General features: G+C 37.6%; 1 protein-coding gene across 6 annotated transcripts in view; it reads left to right on the top strand.

Moving 5' to 3' along the window:
* Positions 1-21,847, top strand: part of RAP1GDS1 (Rap1 GTPase-GDP dissociation stimulator 1) — a 102,607-nt gene that overhangs the window by 24,906 nt on the left and 55,854 nt on the right. For 4 of the 6 annotated variants that reach the window (XM_074589514.1, XM_074589516.1, XM_074589510.1 and 1 more), the window contains exon 2: positions 11,998-12,105. In XM_074589514.1, the coding sequence (XP_074445615.1) occupies positions 11,998-12,105 (108 nt within the window). Of the gene's footprint in view, positions 1-11,994; positions 12,106-21,847 lie in introns of all 6 variants that reach the window. The other 2 variants (XM_074589511.1, XM_074589513.1) reach the window with 1 other exon arrangement.

Below are 21,847 nucleotides of genomic sequence, written 5' to 3'. Positions count from 1 at the left end.
TCAGGAGCTATCGCATGTTAGAAGCCCCAAATTATCATACAAGTGCTTTTGACCTTAAACTTCCCATGTTTCACTTCTCCTGTTCAGTCACATAGTATATTGATTCCATCTTACCTTATAAATACCCTGTGAAAACAAGCACATTAGTATCTTTTAAATGCTATGATACAGTGTAATGATACTAACTTTTTAATTGCCAATAAGAAAGGAAGTAATCCTTCAGAATGGGATTTTTAATAGTATCTGGTAAATGAGACTAAAACCACGTGCCAAGGAGGAGGATAAGAGAAGACATTAAGTAGCTGTTCTTTGACAGAACATTTGTCCTGAAAGAGATAGGTTTTTTGGAAAAACAGTATTCATCATGTGTACATCTTGGCATGCACTGTGTTGGATGGCAAGTATTTTACAGGGTCAAATATATGTGGGTTGATTGAATTCTGGAACTTTCTGTGTTTTGCATACTTGACTATGCAACCTAATATCACTAGCAATTTTTTGTTTGCAGTAGTATATGTATATACTATATGTGTTTGTGTGTGTATACACACCTACCTCAAAGATAAAGGAATTATGGAGATCTTATAACATGGAATATATGCAACTTTTGCACAGATATATATTTTACTTATTTGGGGGATTACATTAGTAATAGTATTTGTTTAATTCTAAACAGCTTAAGGAAACCGTAACAAGTATGTTTATAACTGTGGAAAAAAAAACCAATGAAACTTGAGAATACCAAATAAGGAGCAAAACATATAGAAAAAATCATTAAGATTGACTTAAAAAGTCATTATTTTTTAAGGGATAAGTCTTGGGTTTGTTTATGTTTACTCTTGTAATTTCTAATTTATATTTTCAAGTCGTTTTTGCTTCCAAAGGTAAGGGCTAAAAAAAGATGTATATTGAGAAATGAAACCTGATACTCTGAGGTATTTGTGACTCACTGAGAGTAATGCCTTTGGAGAAATACCAGCTAACAGATGATAATATTGTGACAATTGATGACCTGGGAATTGTAGAATTTTAACTGTTCTTGGGGGCTGGTGTAGGCGGCCATCAAACCAAACGATTCATTTCCATAGTTTTGGCTAAAAAGTCAGAAGCTGGTTGACAGCAGAAACAGGCTGTTGTCTTTTGTGAACCGCGTGCTATGGCTACATACAGTGGCCAGTTGGTTGGCTTTTCATAAAGCTAGTTCATTGCAGCCTGTAGTAGCTTAAATCCTGGAAGAAACCTACTTACATCTTGGTGGCCACTCTTGTCCTTCAGCAGGGATTGATAGGGAGACCTGCAGTGGTGAAAGAAAGGATACCTGCAGCCTGAGCTTCAGCTCCCAAGCATTCTTCACATGAGCTATCACATATTATATTGCTGCAGATCAGACCTATAGGAGGCAGGAGGAGGAAGGAGTGTAACACCCATCACAGTCAGCAAGCCAAGGTGCGTGATGGTGCACTTACAGAATGTGTTTTCAAATCCTTAATTGTGTATTTCCCTTTGTGTTTCTAAACAACCTGTTCAGTGCATTTGTCTAGAGACAGCAGTGCCCCTGACCTTAGTGCTTCTACACAGCATGGCTAGTAGCACAGGTTTTGACACAATCTGTCAATGTGAGAACATTTTATGTATTAAACTGTGTTTTTGTTAGCCAGTTACACAGAGTAAGAAAAATCCATATACACCATAATACACAGTTATTTGTCTCCTACGTTAGCTATATTCTCAGGATATAAAAAAGTTGAGCCTTTACAGGACTTGCTATTTGAAGGCTTAGGTTGTGATATACATTTTATAATTTTCTTTGGGTTTTGACATGCATCTATACCTGAGCTGTTATTTGTGTTGATGGTGTGATCTCTTCACCAGCCAGATGAGTTGGTGCTTTTTTCATGGAAATACAGTAGGAAAGTTAGGAAGATTGCTACTTCTGTGCTACATTACCTGTACAGATTTCCTTCAAAGAGGTTTAGAGACTCCATATAACCTAGGTGGGCAGATCAGAACTACACAAAACCCCAAAATGCCAAAGTTAGGCTTTTGACTGTCTTGCATCTTTTCTTTTTGGGATATTGCTGGCAGTAGCTGAAACATCAAAGGACATTTCTATTTTGTAAGCATACGGAGGAGGTGCCCTGCCCTGCCTTAGCCTTTTTCCCCATATAGGAAAATTGCTGCAATTAACTTTGATTTTCCTCTATATTCAGAATTCTGATGCTGCTTTCCAGAAATGCAAGTACACTGAATAGTAATCTGGAGAGAGAAATTGCTTAAAGATTGTCTTTAAAAAACTTTCTAAAAAGTAAGGGAAAAGGGTAAGATCTATTCAGTAGGGTGACTTTGAAGAAATTAACTGTGATATGCATGAATTTATGAAATTGATATATTTATAAAGAGTCATGTGAACATGAGAGAATTAAACTGGAGTACACAGAGGAAAATTATGTATTACTTAGGATAGATACAATAAGACGTTTTTCTTCATTCAGCACACAAACCATTTTTCTCTGAAATTTGACTAATCTCGATACAACGCATCACTTAGGATAAAACAGTCATCTTACCTTCTTTATTATCAGTTTTGTAACAGAGCATTGAATAAAGCCACTGAAGTGGATTCAGTTTTGATTGCAGACGATGTTGTGTGTTTCTTGCTCATGAAGGACCCAGTGAGAATTTAAAAGGCTTTGTCTATCAGAAGGTCCCAATTAGTATTTTCTGTTATTTTCTGCATGTCTCCTGGGTTTTTGTAATGTGGCTCAGTGAAGATCAGGCACCTGGAGGAAATAAACTATATGAAAATAAAATGTGCAGTTGTCTGTCAATTAAATGTGATTCTTTACAAATGGGTAGCCATCTTGTATATGATTTACCCACTACTCCTAGTAACAGAGTACCAGAAACGATCTTCCCTTAAACTGAGAACCATATGTCTTCTTTAGTTGAAATAATTACTTTTGCTATCATTAGTTGATTTTTAAATTAAATTAATCCAGTACAGATTCCCTTTGTCAAACTATATTTCTTTTTATTTATGAAAAAATCTATTCCATCCTTCTTTTAGGATGTAAACCAGTGGAAATCATTGGAAGTTGTTATGTTGATTTCACTGAATTTTGATTGGTTTCTTTGAACCTTAAGATAATTTCAGATCTTCAGTGTTTAATTATGAAATATAAAAATACCTAAATCTGTACCACATTTTCCTAGGGAAGGGACAAAAATCTTCCAATATTCTGCAAAATCTTCTGAAATGTCATTCTTATAGTCTAGCTTTTGCAACTCAGGATATAAGTAATAGAGAAAGGATCATTAGCATGCCAAAACCAATTACAGCAGCTACAGATCAGTATACCTTGCAATAGTGTAAATATGTTTGTATTAATATCTATTGTTTATTTGTGACTACAGTAAAAATAATATGCAAAATTATTTTCAAAAATCTCCATTTTCCCCTGAGGCAAAAAAAAAACAAAACAGAAAATAAGAAAAAAAGTCATTTTAGCTAATCTCTGTTTCTGGTTATCTTTAGGACTGATCCTTTTAATTCCACTTACAGACATGTTATTGAGGGAGTTTAGAAGCAGTAAAAATCCCAGAAACCACCACACCACTCCTTTTGCTTAAAATTAACCAGAATTCTACAGCAAAGTGAAAATTTTGCATTGGCAAGAGATTCCAAGTGAACTCAATGCTGGCTGATGCTGCTTTGTTTAGGTTTCTATCCTGATTTTAAATACAAACTGACCAAGTAGTTCTTAGCACTGACCTGATAAGTACCAAAAATAATTAGGTAGCTTACTGCTCAGGTGGCAATGAGTCATAGTGTGTCAGTATTTCCAGGTAACAAAAATAAAGCTCCATGAGAGATCAAGGTGTCAGAACAGATGCTGAAGCAAATGGATAAATGAAAGAGTAACAAGTTTCTAAGACCAGATGGTATATATCTAAGATTCAGAAAGTGTTTAAGAATGAAGCAGCTCAACTGTTGACAAAAATAGGCACTCTCATTAAAATTAGTTACTATGCTAGAAAATTAGAGCAAATGTCCCTAAGTTAAAAACCGGTTGCAGCAAGAGCTCTCCACTTAGTGAGCTATCAGTATTTACCCAGAATTAGTAAAATCACCTAAAAAAAAATAGTTAACACACCTCAATGAACATGGTAGGACAGAAACAAACAAGCAGGATTTCTGATTGTTCCTCCCTGATTAAGACGTCTGGATTCATGGATTTAAGTTTTAATCTGGTTTAGGGCCTGGATCAGCCTCAGGACCTGTTCAGCATCACAGATGCAGCTGATAACAGGAATTACCTTACTGGCTGTGGAGATGCCACAGAACCCAAAATATTTTCCAGCTTGCTGAATCCAAACAGATGGCCCAGTAAAGTCCAAACACATCTGCAGAGATTTGTTTGTCCATCTTTTCTTGGTGAACCAAAGCACCGAGGCACAATGCGACAAGGCAAATGCCATACAGCCACCTGTAGCTGAAAGTCAGTGAACCCAATTGCTCTGTTTCTGACAGGGAATGACCAGTAGCTGATGTCTGGGAAAACACTGGGCAGGGACAAGAGGTGGGCAAGTACAGGGTGGTATTCTCCCAACTTCCAGTAATCTGGCATTTTATGCGTATCATAGTATTAATAGCCATGCATGGACTTTAGTTTCCTCATAATTGTTTTCTAATTGAATAAATTAAATTAATCTGTTTATAATTCCAGCCTCTTAACAGTTCCACAGTTTGATTACGTGAGGTGTGAAAAGGTACTTTGTTCCCTTTAAGTTTGTTGCTTGGTAATTTCATTTTGGTATTGTAGTTGTTTTGCTAGGACAAACAGTGAATATTAGCTTTCTTTTCATTACCTTAGTCCTATTCATGATTCCATACACCCAGATCATGTTCTACGCTCGGTCATTTTTTTTTTTTTCCTGAATGAAGAGTCCTTACCTATTTAACTTCTTGAGGAGTAGTTCTTCCTTACCTTTGCTCAGCCATAGCTGTGCCTTTTCTAGTTCTGCAGCATGTCATTTGCAGCATGAAGTGCCTAGAATTGTACGCAGTATTAAAAATGAGGATGTGTAGTAATAATTTTGCAGTGGCAAAATAGTTTTCTATTTCCCGTTAATTTCCCAATGAAGCTGTTGATCTTTGAATTGTCATAGACCATTTGGTCTGGTCTGTCCTTACCAGGTCTCCTGGTTGTGCGTCCCCAGGCTGCCAGCACACATCTTGCATGGCAGCAGAGCAGAACCAGCACCCTGCAGCTCACGCTGCACCCCTGTACTCCGGAAGAGGTGCTGTGTCTCTCCAGAGAATCAAGGGAACAGGGGTGCTTCAGACTGCCCATTCCACTAGTGGCATAACTCATAGAGGGAACATCGCTGAGAACCAAAGAGGAATCCTATTCTGGGTTGTTGCTTGGAAAGGTTATATACAAGAGCACCAATGCAGCCCAAAGCATCTTGTTCAAACGATGCTAAGTGAAAAGAGCCACCTGTAGATATAACTAGGATAGCTGGATATCACCTGAGCCTGTTTGTCAGCTTTCGGAGATGTGTTTCTCTGTGCCTGGAGATCCTTCTCTGACATTGCTGGCTGAACAACACCTCCAGAACAGAGTCTGTAATTCTCAGGTGGCCTAAATTTCCACCGCAGCCAGACACAAGAGGGCCTGCTAAGATAAAAGGGCAATTGCTTAGTTTGATGGCCAGCACCTCCACCTCATTGCACAGCAGAGAAGCTAGGTGGAGCACAGGTTCATGTAGCAAGTGCAGATCCATCTTCTGTCTGTGCCAGGCAATTGCTAATCCAGTCTGTGAGTATGTCAGATGCGGTTCACATCGGGGTTGTCCCAGCTGTGTCCTGGCAGCATGTAAAACACTGCATTCTTAAGGACTCGCTCTCAGCCAGGCCCATCTCTATGTCATTCCTGAGAAGAGTAAAATGCTGTGGGAATCCATTGAGTCACATTGGACTTACTCAGCTATTAGAGGAGCACTGTTACTTCTATCATTTTTTGGAGACAATAGCCAGCTAAGTTTCTCCTGGCATTACCTATCAAAAATTAATTCTTTACTGGCCTCTGACAGCATATATCTACCACCTGATCAGATGCCAAGTTTCAAAATTTCCTGGCTGGGCTAAGAACAGAGAGTTGTTTCTAATGACAGGTTTGTGTGGTTTGACAGAAAACACTGTACACTTGGGAGCACCTGAGGGCAGCTGCTGCAAAGAAAGGAGGGCAGGGAGTACTTTTTGTCAATGACCTAAACATGAGGACAAAGTTATTTTGTCCTCAATAAACTGCGTATCTTTTGAGTATTTTGCATGTCTAGGTAGGTAAATTGTTGTATGGGACTGGGTATCTTCTGACAAGGTACCCAAGGGGAAGCATCTTAGCTTTTCTGTATGTAGATTCAAGAAGGACCCATCCTGTGCATTCCTGCCAGCTTACTCAATGTCCTGGGAGCTAATGGGCTCTGATAATTTTGGGCCAGTCTTCTATGCTTTCTTTGGAGAAGGGGCATCCTGGGGTCATTAATGACCAAAGGCATGCTACAGATCTCAGCAGCTGCTGGGCTTCCTGCTGGAAAAAGGAATTCAGGCCAAATATGCCTCCTCTTCAGGCAGCCAGTTTCAGGATCAACAAACCATACCCCGCCTCTCCCCACCCCTGCTACCCCCCTGTGGGAGGTTATCAGGGTTGGGACAACAACTTGCAAGGTAGGCATTATATAGCGCGGGGCACCTCAGGGACCACTGAATACGGTTGTGCGTGGAGTGCTCTGACGATGACATGGGGGCTGAATTCCAGTAGAAAAACAGATGGTATTGGAAGGGAAGTGAAGAGCGTGGGGTAAGGATGGCTTGGGAGCTGGATGCTGGCCTAAATGGATTATGTGTCTGATCTTTGTGTCAGTTAGTAGGTTCTCAAATAATATAACCTCAGAATACACTTTTAGTCCAAAACAACTGTGGGGAGTCAGTGGTGGATTTCCCATATAGGTTAGTTTCTACTGAAATTCTAGGCAGTGAAAGTCCATACAAAAAAATTAAGTAATTTCTGAAGTATAGTCCATGCAGACATACACACTTAATTTTTTAAGACATTTATGCCATTGTAACACAGAAACCCAGAAAATGGCATCATTCCTTTTGCTCAGTTTGATGTCTTGCCGTTTGCTGAGAAGCAGTGAAACAAACTCAAAAGGCTCTGAGGCTAATACGGCCACCATTCCTGTAATAGCAAAACTGCTTATCTGATCAGCCTGTTTCAGTATGTCCCATTTCATTATCTATTGATTTTGAATTCCTTATCTGTTAAGTTGCATGTATAATGTAATAGTTCCTGTAATAACAACAATATACCAGGTGTCAATCAAAAGATACAGGCAATGTGAATGATACGTTCAAAGTCTCATTTTTTAAGAAAATATCTATACTGAAAAAAGTCACAGAATATATAAAAATAAACTATCCAGACAAAAGCTATCCATCTAAATACTTAGCTAAAATATTCTAAATATTTTTTTTAATGTCAGTCTTAGAAGCTGGCTTTTTTGTGTACCTTGACTTTTTCTGTGGTTTCGTTGTCCCAAAGCTCTATGGTACATCGGTTTGGATGAAGATGATCTGAAATCAAGGCAAAATTAGCAAGTTGGTTCTTGCCCCCAGAAGCTGCAACCCTAGATACAGTATTAGGTACCTTATAAAACTATTTGCAGCCTAGCCAGCACTCCTGTGGCCCTGACCCTAAACAAGGTTGATCAACCACCAAATTTTTTACGAGATGAAAGAACAGTTCTTCTGTGTAAAACAAATTAGTGACTGAATATAGGAATGAGTCACAGAAAAGCTCTCAGAAAAAAAGGGTATGATGAAATGAAATGGAATATTAAAGCATTCACTTATGTTAATTTCTGACTATTTTTCTCTTAAAAAAGCCTGTGCAAGAGATAGCAAAAGTTTGTGAGAGACAGTAGTAATGCCATGCCACCAAAAGCAATGGGGGCTACTATAGTATTTAAACCACCTCATTTTTTGGAGTGTTTGGGTAGGAGTAGTTATCAGGGGAAAACAAAACGCAACAGTAGGTGGAAAGGGCCAGACAGGTCTGACAGCTCTTGCCAGACTCCTCTTCCTGATTTATCAGTTTGTATCATTAGGATATATGGGATTAAGGTCTGTGGGATTCAGGGCTTTCTGTCCAGATAAGAGAACTAATTCTTCTGAAAGCAATCTGATAAACCAGGTGTAAGTATGAGCTTGGGGTCATCAACAAAATAGCTGATACTTCTGTTAAACTTAATGCCTCACAAACTCACAACCTGATACCAGATTGCTGAGCAACTGAGCCATAAGGAACATTACTACCCTTATTTTTACCTTTACTGTCCTGATCTTGCCCACTTAGATCTTCCCAACTAATGTGAGCTTTCGTATGACCTTGTATGTTGAAAAAAATCTACTTATTCACGTTTCCCTGACACTCAGCCAAAAAGATTTCTTATGTTGTTTTTATCTGACGGGTTTTTCTCTCTGAGAATCTGATCAGCCTACTGGAAACAGCTTCTATAGAAAGAGAGGAAGAGACAGAAAGGTAAGCAGGAGATGATCACAAGAAAACAACAGGGTTTTTGTACACGGAAGACAAGCACCTGCAGCTTCTTCCCTAAATGACAGCTTCAGGGCAACTGGGAAACTGCACAAGTCAGGAAGCCTTGTGTGATGATATGCTGAGAGCCTGCTGGAACACAACAGCCCTTCGTCTCTGAGTGTCCCTGTCAGTGTCATCTCAAACTGTAAGGTTTTGTTCTTTTCAGAACAGCAAAAGGAAAAAAAAATAACAAAGCCTCTGAATCTCTTTAAGATGTATTTGCATATGTCTGTGATTCTCAGGTTTGAGAAGTAAATGTGTCTTTCAAGGTATTGACCCTGTTTAGAAAAGAGACCGGCTTTGACAGAAAGAGTCAAAGTGGGCAAACACAGTCTTTCCTGAGGTGTGGTTTTTTCCTATGTGCCTGTGGCCTTCTGACATTGTGCCAAGAGATCTGTTGTTTCTACAGAATTCCTACTTATGTTTTCTTCTTTTGCACAGAAGGACTCAGTCTCAAGCTGCAATAAGTTCAGAGTTGAAGGCTTGTTAGAAAATCAAGGATTATTGTAATTTATTTTAGAAACACACTTTACGCATATAGTTTCTAATTTAATTTCTATTATTATTTTTAAAGTACTTATAGTATCCAATCATATCTAGTGAAGTAGCAACTTGTCACATATTGCAACATAGTTTTGCAAGACATTTTAAAAGCAACATGGCATATGGTTGCCACAGATGTCCATTGATTCTTGAAGTATGTGTCTAAAGTTGAAGTTAAATGTCAGTGGAATGTGCACGTGCTCAGTACCATGAAAAATTGAGTTGTTTGTCCTAGGGAATGAAATATTTGGCTAGTGACATTTGAAAATTTTGGCCAAAATGGATCATTCTACATATCATATGTAACTGTATAGTATTAAAATAGTGGGCTTTCCCCAGAAAAAAATTAACATGTCACTGAGCAGAAAAGGCAGGTGAGAAAGAAGACTGGGGAGACCTTCCCAGCTCTATTGCAGGTTCTGATGTGGCACAGAGTGGAAGAAATTACAAGTATCTGAGGTAAAGCACTCATCTCCTTGCACAGTGAAATGAAAGAATAAGTGGGAACTTGTGATTTATTGGGCACATGCAAGGTAGAAGAGGCTGTAAGAGAAAAATAAAGTCTGGGTATGCTCTCCGATAACAATAGCCTCTTCTCCATATTCTGCAAAAACTAGTGTGAAGGTAAATTTCGTACCTATGCATTTTCTTTTTCCCCAGATTCTGGGAACCCCTGGTTTTTATATATATAGTAGATTTAATCCTTTTACTATAAATGGTTGCTACAGTTTCAAAGCTAAGTGTGATACATACAGGGAGATGAGATGCCTGTAGGATGGAAGAGAATTAGTGCTATATTAGCGGAAAACTGAAGAGAGGAATATGAGACGGAGGTCGGTGAGGAAAGTATAAGAGGAGGTGGAATGCACAATGTTAAATTATAGTACTGAGCTTGGTCATTGGGCACCCTACACCTGTGTATTTTGAAAAATTCCAGTGATATTTCCTGAATAATTTATTTAAGCAATGAGACTTAGCAGTGCATGTTCAGCTCTACTGTTGGCTAAGTGTCATTCAATAAATGTGCTGCAGTAAGCCTGCTAGACAGTAACATAAGTCAGTATGAGGGAAAATGATAAATCTTTTTTTTTTTTTGCTTGGTAGCTTGATCCAGGAGGTGTCAGTTCAGCATAGCAAGGAGAGGTGGTAGAGGGGCAAGTTTGAGATCTCAAGGAGCACAACCAAGTACAGCTGCCCCAAAGGCTTTAACAGAATTGCCTGCACGCTGCTGGCTCTCTGCATGTAGGAGTAATGGGATTCCTGGCTATAGTGTAGCTATGAACTTGTAGATTACTGAACAGGCAAACTAACTGCCTGATAAAGAATTTCATGACAAATTTCTTACCTAAATACTGAGCACTTCAAAAATGAAGCATCTTACCTTTATCTGTATGGGATCTTGGGCTACAAAAGCATATGCTAATAAAAAATGGAGGTGGGACAAAAGCCACAGATTTGTCTGAGAAGCAGAGCAGCTCCAGGAGGAATGAGATTCCACCTTCTTCATGGGACATCTGCTGTGTCTCCACTGGGCTGCCAGTGCCTCAAAGACAAATAAAGGGAAGTTCTTGCCATGCCATCTTTCCTTTGCACCATCCCATATGTGGGCAAATGAAGAGAAGGCAAAACACAGCAGCTGCCAACTGGCCTATGAAGGGGGCTTCCTACATTGATGTGAAGCTCCAAGGCAGCGCTGTCTGCCTTTCAGGTCCAGAATATGCCAGTGATGCATTGCAAAGAAACTATACCTATGGTTCTGTGGGGCTTGGGTCAAGGATTTTTGATTAATCACTGGAGAGCAGGAGACAGACATTATTTAACATTATTTGTTTTGAGTAACACTTTCTGCTTACTGACAGAGTTGGCATGGAAACTAAATCAGCACTCATTTTTTAAAAGGATAGTCCATTCAGAGAGAGGTTAGTCATCAGTGGGCAAACCAAAGAGACTCAGGCTGCTGCTGCTAACGCTTATACCTTGCTCATGAATAGCCAGAATACTCAAAATGGTAGCAGTCATATTACCCCAACTTTTATGGAAATAAATGTGCATCTACTGAGAATTATGTTATGAGGTGTGGGTGGTGGTTTTTTGGGGGTTTTTTTGGTTTGTTTTGGTTTTGTTTTTTTTTTTTTGTAAAGAGGGAAGAGTTATTTAATTATCCAAAATCCACAACAGAACTTCCTTATTTCTAGAAAATGGCATATGTTTTTATGGATCTGTTGAATTTAAGGAGTTAACACAGTTCATATAAACAGTGGTGCTTGTAATATTGTGGTGGAAAATGGCATAATACTTAAAAGGCTATAAGCTTAGCACAAGGGATCTGTGAATGTATAGCCAAGATGGAAGCCTACACAGTATGCAGAAAATGGCATTGTGAATTACTTTCCCTTTATTGATGAAAAAAATCAAGATTTGCTTATTTCCATCATATGTTTTCCCCACACGCAAGGATGGAAGCAAAGAAACGGCTGCTGGGTTCTGCACCAACTAGGCTGAGAAAATATTGATGGCTAAATTGCTGTTCAGCGGCATTTCATAAAGTGCCTGCTGGCATCCTATTCTCAGAGGCAGAATGATAAATGTAGATTTAAATTCGAAAAGTTTAATTTCCTCTATAACCTTTGACTCTTGGCTTTTTGCATCCTCAGAATACAGACCATACATGCCTTCTCCATTGATACAAGATCTTGTTTACTTTACAGTAACTATTTACATTCAAGGCTATAATGCTGTTACCAAATTGATGAGGACACTGATTTCTTTTTTCTTTGTGTTTACCAAGCAGATAATTTAAGTGACGCTCTGAAAAAGCTGAAGATAACAACCACTGACAGCACAGCAGATAGCTTGGAGGGATGCTTGGACTGTCTGCTTCAAGCTCTGGCACAAAACAGTAAGTTGTATGGACCTTTCAAATTTTAAATCGTATAATGAGATCAGTGAATTAAAATGGAGGTAGGAGAATGTGGCAGAGAGACTAACTCAAGCAAGTGGGCTGCTGGATTGGCTGTTCTGGATTTTGGGTTTTTTAACCCATATATCTGTAGCATTCAGATAGCAACGAAGACAGTGACAGGTAAATATCTGGATATTTAGAACAGCTGTAGTCCAGCCCTTTTTCCAGTATGAAGTAGCACAATTACTTACACAACTGATCACTCAAGGAACAAAGGACAGGGATGGACAAATGAGCCTGTTAGGATGGGGAGAGGGATATGGGAGCTGTTTGCTTATTCTGGTTAAAAGAGCATAGTTTCCTATTTGGAATGTATTTTTCCTCATTCTTCTGATCAAATATTTCTTATTTCCAATAGTTTCAATTAGCATAAATAGGCTGGATATCCAAAGATGATCCAAATTTGACATGTGGTACGATAATAAAAATAACTTAAGAATGGAACAAGATGTCTTTTTCACCAAAAGCTGTAGAATGTGTGTCCCCACTTGCAGTAGGCAGAAAGGTATGGTAAAAGAAGATGACAGCTTACAAGACTTTTCAGAGTTTAACTTTCCTAGCGCTTCAGATGGTGGCAGAAGAAAAATCTGTGTACAATTTCAGGTTGAAAAACTTGTCAAGATAGATACAAGCCATGGTTAGAAATTCTTTATTTAAAAAAAATATTAGTCCTCTGTTAATACCAATACACTCAAAAGTACATACTATTAATAAGTCTTGTTTCATTCCTATGATGGTATTCTATAAATCACAGCCTTTTGGCTTAGTTGGCGTAAAATACTTAATGAGGTTTTTCACAGTAGAATATAAGCACCACCCATAACAAATCCAATATGGATTATAACAGTCTCTGCATTTAATAGTAGTGGGTTTTTAATTGATTATTTTGCAAAGAGATATCAGCCAGGAAATAACAAACAAACAAAATATTTGGGGTTTAGATCAACCTATTTTTTGAGGATGCTGAATCATTTTTCTTATGAGTTTATTTATAAAGTATATCCAATCATTTAATCCAACTTCCAGTTGGATTTGGAACTTCCAACTTCCAGTTGGATTTGGTATTTCCAGTACATTTAAGTCTACTACTTAAATGATAAGTACTAAAAAGAAGAAGGTATGAAAAATGACAAAGTACTTAGTGTAAATGACAGAGTTTACCATTTTGCCTATGAAGGTCACATACCTATGTCGCAGAACAAGTTTGGCGGATGCAAAATAATTTTGCCTAATAATTTTGACAGCAAACTTACCAATGCTTCCTTGCAACCATGTGACTCTCTTCCATCTCTGTGTAGGGCTTGGCTCTTCCTTCCAAAATCTTTTCTAGTCTCATAGCTGCCAGATCAGATAAGTAGGTTATTAGGATTTTGACCTCTCTCTTTCAGATAGTTTTACAAAATTTAGCTATAATCCCTCCACCATTTACCATGTTCTTTGCATGTAAGTCAGTAACATGAATATAACCCTGCTGAGCTGCCATATGATGTACATCTCCACATATTTTCAGTTGCCCAAGATTGAGGGCAACTAAAGTAACTCTACTGAAAATTAGATATTTTTAGATGGCAGTTTTTTTCAACAGCTTGCAGGTGATTTAGGAGCCTGTATATCAATTCCCTTTCATGTGAATTAGACACTTCGATACCTAAGTTTTGCTGAGTCTCTTTGGACAACAAGCTTCTTAAGACAGTCTGATGATTTTGAGATAAAAACCTCATAGAAGACAGGTTTCCATTTTGAAATAAATTTGTGAGAACAGCAGTACATTCAAAAGACTTCAGAGATTATGAGGTAAATTGCATGTAATAGGTTGATTCAACAAATAGATTAGAATCAGCTTTCTAAAAGCTGCAGTCTCTGAGTTATTATTGGGCGACAGATGACCGTCCGTCCTTTGACTAAACAACTGATGAATGTCCATTCTCATAGTTCTCATCCATCCAGTTAACATCTTAATATGGATTTGATTTATTTTTTTAGTTACAGTGTGTATGATCATATATATGAGATATATATAATATCATAGAGATATGGGATACACACTGTACCTCTGTGTGTAAATTATCATATAATAATAATGAGAAATCAGATTGTTTATATAAAGCTGCACGATTATTGTAACACAGAAATAATTTAAATAAGGTTTCGCAAATAATTATTCTGTTCTCCTTTAGTGTATTCCCATGTGTATGATTATATTAATAAAGTATGCATTCTGATTATAGTTCAGTAAATCATCACGTTAGAGTAACACTAGAAAAATAAGCCATGCGAGGAATAGAGTTTATTTTAAGAGAATTTCATAGGACTATGATTTCATTGGGAGTTCATGGTGGTATCATAGGTCACAGAATTTAGTTTTATTCACTTCATTAAGACTTGGATATAAAAATATTATTTTATCTTCTATAAAATTTAGTATATTACTAATACACTAATGCAACCCACTCTCTTCTACTGCCAGCCAAAAATGACAGTTAAAGCCAGTGTTAATACTACATTGAGATTTTTAATAAAGGAAGTAATAGTTTCCACAACTTCAATTTGGGCATATTGCATGTACATATGAATATTTCAGAGACCATTACACTGCTTTTAATTGATAACTGCGTGCATGCAGCATAGGGTTGTGGTTACTGTGGAAACATAAGTTAAATTCCTCAGTGTCTAACAATACAGTGACAATTATAGTTCCATTTACTTTGCGTACAATCTTTTAAATTTTCATTATGTTAAAATATTACAAACTACTTTCTTCCTATGTTGTCTACAATATAGAAAAGGATGGCAAAGTTACAATTAATACTGTAGCTTTTAATTTCTTTTTATGTAATCTGCTGCTTTTTCTTCCCCCCCCCGCCCCCAACTCCTGAGAGATGATCTTTTGATAATCCCAGACAGGCAGTAGAGCTCTGGAACACGATACCTCCTGTCTGGCTTTACGAGCTATTCTGCCATTTGTCACACCAATCAAATTATGGTGTGTGCACTACACAAGGGTGAATCAAATAGTTTGCTGAATATGATCACTGCTGGTAAATATTTGGCAAGCCAAATTCAAATGGTTTTAGCTACTTATCTAGGGAGATAGTTGTATAGCCCTTCACATCTGAGACCCAGGTCTGAAAATCCTGCACAGATGGTTTCTTTAGGAGACATTGTTTGGAGAGATGTGTATTCCTATTTATGCTCATATTTTTGTTCTTACCTATCACCAGCACTTCTGGCTGAGGCCAGTCATATGTGGACTAGCTTGAGGCACAAGATAAAATGCAGGACATTAGGATGAGAGAGGCAACAATGACAGAGGATTAAGAGATAAGCATTAGAAGTGCTTTAGAATAATAAGAACATACCTCATTTTGTGTGGACTTTCTTCAGCATTCCCAGTGAAGTCAACTGGCATAGCTGGGGACTTTGCACCCGTAAGGCCTGCCATAATGAAGACATACAGTAACATTAGTCTAGATTCCTAGCTAATGTAAGTCAGCACAGCTCCATTCACCTCTGTGGATCTACCTCATGCACATAAGCTGAGATTCTGTCTACCTTACTGCTGAAAGGAAAATACAAATGCTTGATCTCTCTCTATCCACCAGTGTTCATCGTCTCTAGATTGCTAAACTTTCCATGGCTTAGACTTTTAAAGGAAGGCTGTGGTGCATGATCCCTAAGCAATGTTAGCAGCAGAGAAATAGAGTCAGCCATGCACTGAATGAAATACTGTCTTCTACTGAATCAGGAGGTGAAATTCATATATCACATGTGTTTTCTTTTAAAAACTATATATTAAACAAATTACTCCATTGTCTGCTTTGTAGAATTTGGATTCTTTCTGTATAGACATGGTTTGATGTGTTACTGCCAAGAAGGAATTTTGCTGATCTGGAAACAGGCTGTTTACAGTAATATGGAATGCAGAATGATCATAACAATCAGAAAAGGCAACACGCAAGAAATTGCTTTGTCAGAGAATATGATTCTGAGGTTCATCAGCTTTTTTTTAATTCAGCTTAAAAAAAACCCCTCTGAGATTAATTGTGCATTGCAAATGAAATTTAATTCTGTTTAATACATCAGAATTCCTTACATTATAATTTGAGACTTTGTACAAACAGGGGTCATTTTCTCCCCCCTCCCCAAAATGGGGTAGAGTAATAAACAGCTTATCTTGTAGCTGCTTTATAATAATGTGTGTAAAAAGAAAAGAACTGAAGTCTGCAGAAAAATCCACAGGAGGAAATGGGGTAAGGAGAGCTCTGGTAGATGAATCTGGATGCATTTTTCTCTGAGAAATGGCAGTTGTGTCACCTCCCTGTGCTCACTGCAGAAGGGTGAATGAGTTCCCTCCCCCTGGGCTTCAGACTGCCCTCTGATCGAGTCACAAATGTCACATGCTTGTCTGCAGCCCACAGCCATCCACCTCAAGGCCTTAGCCATAGTTACGAAAGCTGAATATTTGCTCTCTTATTTTTGCTAAGTTTCTGTCATGTTTAGCGACTTTGGAATTCAAGGGTATTGTGTGTTTTGTTTGGTTGGTTTGTTTTTTTTTTTAAATTACATCTTACTGAGGAACATTCTCTGAAATCTCATTCTTCCACTACGTGCAAGTGGTACTGAAAGTTACGCTGAAGATGCAAGGGAGGCATATTTGCTCTCCTGACTAACAGAAATTCTCAGTGCAAATACTGTAGAAAAATTATGGTATTAAACATCATCTCCAGTGGCATCATTAGATGGTATATTACTGAATTTTATTACTTTTTGAATAATAAACCCCAGCTGATTGTTACAAGCTCAAGTTACTTTCTATTCTGGAACCAAAACCTATCTTGTGAAAAAGATAGCAATTATTGCTTTCAAGAGTTTGGTTCTAAAAGCACAATGTTACATGTTTTACTGTAATAATTCAAAGAACATGGTAGTTAGAACTGAACTAGTTATATGTAGAAAAAGATTTGTGAGACAATGGATTCAACTATTGGCTCAGATATTTTCAATTTAAGCCTTAATCAATGGCAGGCTAAACTAACAGAGAAAAATATCTTAGCTTAACGTATGCTTTGCAGCTTGGAATCTATTTTTTAAAAAAATCAGATGAGTAAAGCACTTATGCACTGGAGAAAAGTATTTTGAAAGATCATACACTTACATTTCTGGAAAGAATTAGTAAATGCTTTATTTTTTATCTCAAACCCAAAGAAAAACACTGATATGTACTATTGGATTTTGGGAACAATAGGTTAATTGTATTGTCTAGGGAAATACAACAGAAAACAATATTGGTTATCATTTTATAACATATACAGATTTATACCTATTAAGGGTTCTCTCATAAATATTGTGCCTATCAAAAAGTGCAGTTATCTTTAGATCCTCAAATACAGGTCCACAAGAAAGGACTGCCTGACAAAAAGAAAACAAGATAGAAATAGAGGTTTTCTTTTAAACCACAGGCCTTCTGGGACATAATTATTGCAGTAACAACAACAAAAAAAATGTTATTGCTAGTCCAGACATGCTGTGTTTCAGATACAAGAGGTTATAGCAGACATAAATAACCCAGTTTTGGCAGATGAGAAATCTGAAAATCTGCTGAGCATGTTATTTTTGGTTCTGATGTAGTCAGTGTAAGAGGCTGAAGCCCACTAATCCCAGCCTTCAGCACCCAGCTCTGAAAAATGTCTGACATGTAACTGAAATGGAAAGGCTAGCACATGCATTTGAAGCATTTTTTTTTTATGTATATTTTTTGGGAGGCTAAGAGTATGAGTTTACAAGTTTGTGTGTAAAAATGGTTAAGCAAAATCACACCAGTAAAGATAAGCTGAAGTGAGAGGGCAAGGCCCCAATTTTGAAAGAGATTTAGAAATTTTGGAAAGCTCTTACAGTTGAAAGAAGAAAGTTTTAAATAATACACTTTACCTTAAAGATGTGGTTGGCTATAAGATGCCCTGTTTTCTATTTGTTGAGCTATGCTGATACCTGGTAACTCAAGGAACCATCAAATGACACATGAAAATTTTGAATTCCTGTTTGAAATTGGAAATTGCAGCATTATTCTAAGGCTTCTTTGGCATGTCATTTTTCTCCCCATAATGAGTGCAGTTTCTTTATGCTATTTTGGTTTGCCCCAAAACATATTTTGGCTATATACTATTTTGATTTGTTTTGAATATACTTACTGTGTTGTATCAGAGAAAATAACATTATGTTACAAACTTTCTGGGCAACTGCTTGCTAGCCTTTGCCATCATTTCCTGCTGTTTCAGCTTTATGGTGTTGAGATCACGAGCTCAGCCCTCCTACTTAGAGCTTCTGTTCAGGTTTTCTCTTGAAAGTCACTAGTGGGTTTTTGGAAACGCATTGGTTCTTACTTGATGGCGTGACAGAGGAGGATGTGTTAGCATCTGGAGTTCTTAAGAAAATGTTGAATTTTGCAGAGACTGCAGATTTCTCACATTCCTTCATCAGCGATGAAACTTTCCATCCAATGCCCTGAATCTTCTGTAGGCACTTGCTTTCAAAGGCATCTAGTTTCCTGTCTTTAATGTTTTGGTGGATTTCCAATTCTCACAACCATATGTTAACACAGAGGTTATATTTGAGTTGGAAATTCTTCATTTTATTCTGTTCTTTATAGCTGTTGCTTCCATATGTTGTTGAATTTAGTTAGTACTCATGCTCTTCCTAAACTCGATGTTCCTTTTTCTGATCTTCACTGGCCATAAAAGATGGAACAATTCCTCTACTGGAGCAGAAAAATGATGGAGAATTTAGAGATAATGTTTTGTAATTGTTAAATTCGGGGCTCAACTAAAAAAAATCTGCTTCTCTGAAATTTTTAAACATATAATTGTCCCTCTTAATGCCTTTGATTTATGAAAAAAAGAAAAAAAACCCAAAACCCAGAGCTTTACCTATTTTCATCTATTTCCTTTCTGGACATTTTTGACAGTTCAGTAGGTGAGTAGCTAACTGCTTATCTTTTAGCACATGAGAGTGTCATCTGATTTCAGTGAAATCTTGTACCTCTTTAGGTAGAATTAAACAATAGTTATTTCATCTTTTGTTTCTATGATCCTCTCACACATTAGTATGAAAGTAAAAGATATGTTACCCTCCCACCCCAAACAGAAAAAAATTAAGTTGTAGAAATAGTTGTAACTTAGCAGAATTATTCTAAGCTATGAGCATTACCTGAAATCAGTTTCGTTTTTTCCCATTGGCTAGACTTTTTAAGCTTGCTCCTTTCTCTTTCTGAAGCATGGAGAAAAACCTCTACATTTCACAGCTTGCTCAAGCAAGCAAACCTGTCCTTAAACATCACCAGACTAACCGTTCTCTGTTTTGAAGAGACTCTGTTAGATCAGAATAAGAGTAAAATGAGGTGACAATCATTTCATGTGGGTTGTGACTTAGTAACAATGCTTTCATAACTGTGAATGCTTGCACAGCATTACAGCTTAAAACAAAACAATAACCGTCTGTAAGCCCTATTCTGACCCTCACACGTAGGATTAACTTTTGGCTACTGTTGTTTGCTATAAATAAAAAAAAGAGCACTCAGCATCCCCACAGATTTAATACCCATAACTAACAAGTAAGCTGTAACAACACAAGCCAGTGCACAAGCACATCAAGGTAGCATAGCACAAGCAGATGGGTAGACAATGGTACCAGTTGGATCAGTGGCCTATTAAGCCGACGGATAACTAGTAGAATTAAGTCCAATGAAAAATAGCATTTCCCTGCTCTCTTACTCCTCTCTGATCTTCAGCATTTCCCTTTCTTCTTAGCAGCAGTCTCTCTTCTAGGTGGATATGTGATCCTCCTAAGGTCTACCTTCCAATGATCGCTTTTATATGTCACCCACCTGTGATCTTAGAAGGAGGAGGCCACCCATGGATGTATACTCAGCCACAGCAGACACATGCCTGCATGTTAGTCTTGATATGTAAGTGTCCCAGCCTGAACACTCAAACAAGCAACAGACATTTATGGTGTATGTCCATGAAAGGAAATATGCAGATGAAAGCTAGAATATCCTCCTCCAAAAAGACAAAACAAAAACAGTATTATTGCTAATTGTCTACTGAAATCTATAGTTACCTGCTGAGATTAAAGTATTCTTTAGGAAGATGGTGGCCTTAGCCCATGACAAAGATTTTACTACTTCATTATTCCTGGTTTGTCTTGGAAACTACAAAAATATTAAGAGTAGCACTGAGTTACCCATAGTACCTTGTACAACTCCTTTTCTTTGCATGTTAGAGACATGAACTGGTGTCTGTTTAGCAACTGCTAAATCTTGATCCAGCTTCTTTGAACTTCAGTGCAGGGATAATGTATTTAATGTCTACTCAAAGCAAGGGAGGGAGAGGGAATAGAAATGAAAAAGGAAGAAATGAAACGAAGTCGATGAGTAACAAGGAACAAAATAGTGCATAAGATTTTTTAGAGAAAAGACAGAAGGGAGCAACAGATTCGAAGATAAAATTTTTGAAAGAAAACAACAAACTGAATGCAGATACCTAAGAAGTGATGGATGCCATATCTTCCTAAGTCCCACTGCCTTCTACAACAGCTGCTTACACTCAGAATCTCCACTGATTTAGGTTAGTATGTTACTGCAGCACACATGTTTAGAGCACAGAGTAAAATTAGTAAAAGGACTATAAGGCAATGTCCTGATTCTGGCAACATTTACATATATTCTTATCTTTAAGGACATAGATTCTTATGTTCTGGTAGTCCCACTGAGCTCAAGAGATATATTTGTATGTATAAAGCTATATACATGGCAAAGCATTTGCATGTTCAGAGCCAAAATATGTACAGCCTATTTTAGCAATTCTTCTGTTTTAGGTCACCATCAGTCTTGATTCTTACATGACAGTAGGTGTCAAGGAATGTGTTCTTCCTTCAAAGGTGCATTTCCAGTTTATTTCTTAGTACCCTGTCTTTGTTGAGCATGATATAAACCAGTTTTTCTTGATGGGGAGTATGAAGCTATAAAATTAAAGGAAAAAGCATGATATATGCATTTAGCTTTTGCCATTGAATTATGTTTTACAACATCTATATTAGTAGAAATTAATATAACGTTTAACGTAATTGGGAATGTTTTGCATGACCAAAAATCCTTTTGATTGGCTTGTATGCATAAAGTCAAGTCTTCTGCATAAATGGTGATAATGGATTACAGAGGAAAAAATTTTTAACAGGAGCATTTTCATATAGAGGGATAGTTTTGGTGGGAAACTGAAGAGAGTACATATAACCCTGAGGAAGTTTTTATATTCTGCTGCTAGGGAAGGCTTGGCCTGCTTTTGCACTAGTGAGGATGGAAACCATCTTAGTACAGATGCAGTTTCTACTGGCTAAAATATTTGCTACAATACCTTACACCACATCCCTCAAAGTAACATTACCAACAAAACAGACTTTTATTATTTTTGTAGCTTTTGGCAGTGTAGCTGCATCAGCAATAAGGGTTTGCAGGTGGGAAGCTGTCAAACCAAAACCCCGCACCTTAGACCAGTGTACTCATACAGGCAAGAATTTCTAGTCTGCCTCTGATGCAGATAAACTCCTGTAACGGAGCCAGAGGTTCAAATTGAATTTGGTCAGCTCAGCCGATTAAGCTCATTGCAGTCCATAAGTTTACCTGGGA

This window comes from Larus michahellis, chromosome 5 (assembly GCF_964199755.1).
Source record: "Larus michahellis chromosome 5, bLarMic1.1, whole genome shotgun sequence".
Lineage (NCBI taxonomy): Eukaryota > Metazoa > Chordata > Aves > Charadriiformes > Laridae > Larus > Larus michahellis.
Note: the sequence above shows the minus strand (reverse complement) of the source record. Positions and strands in the feature narration are given on the sequence as shown.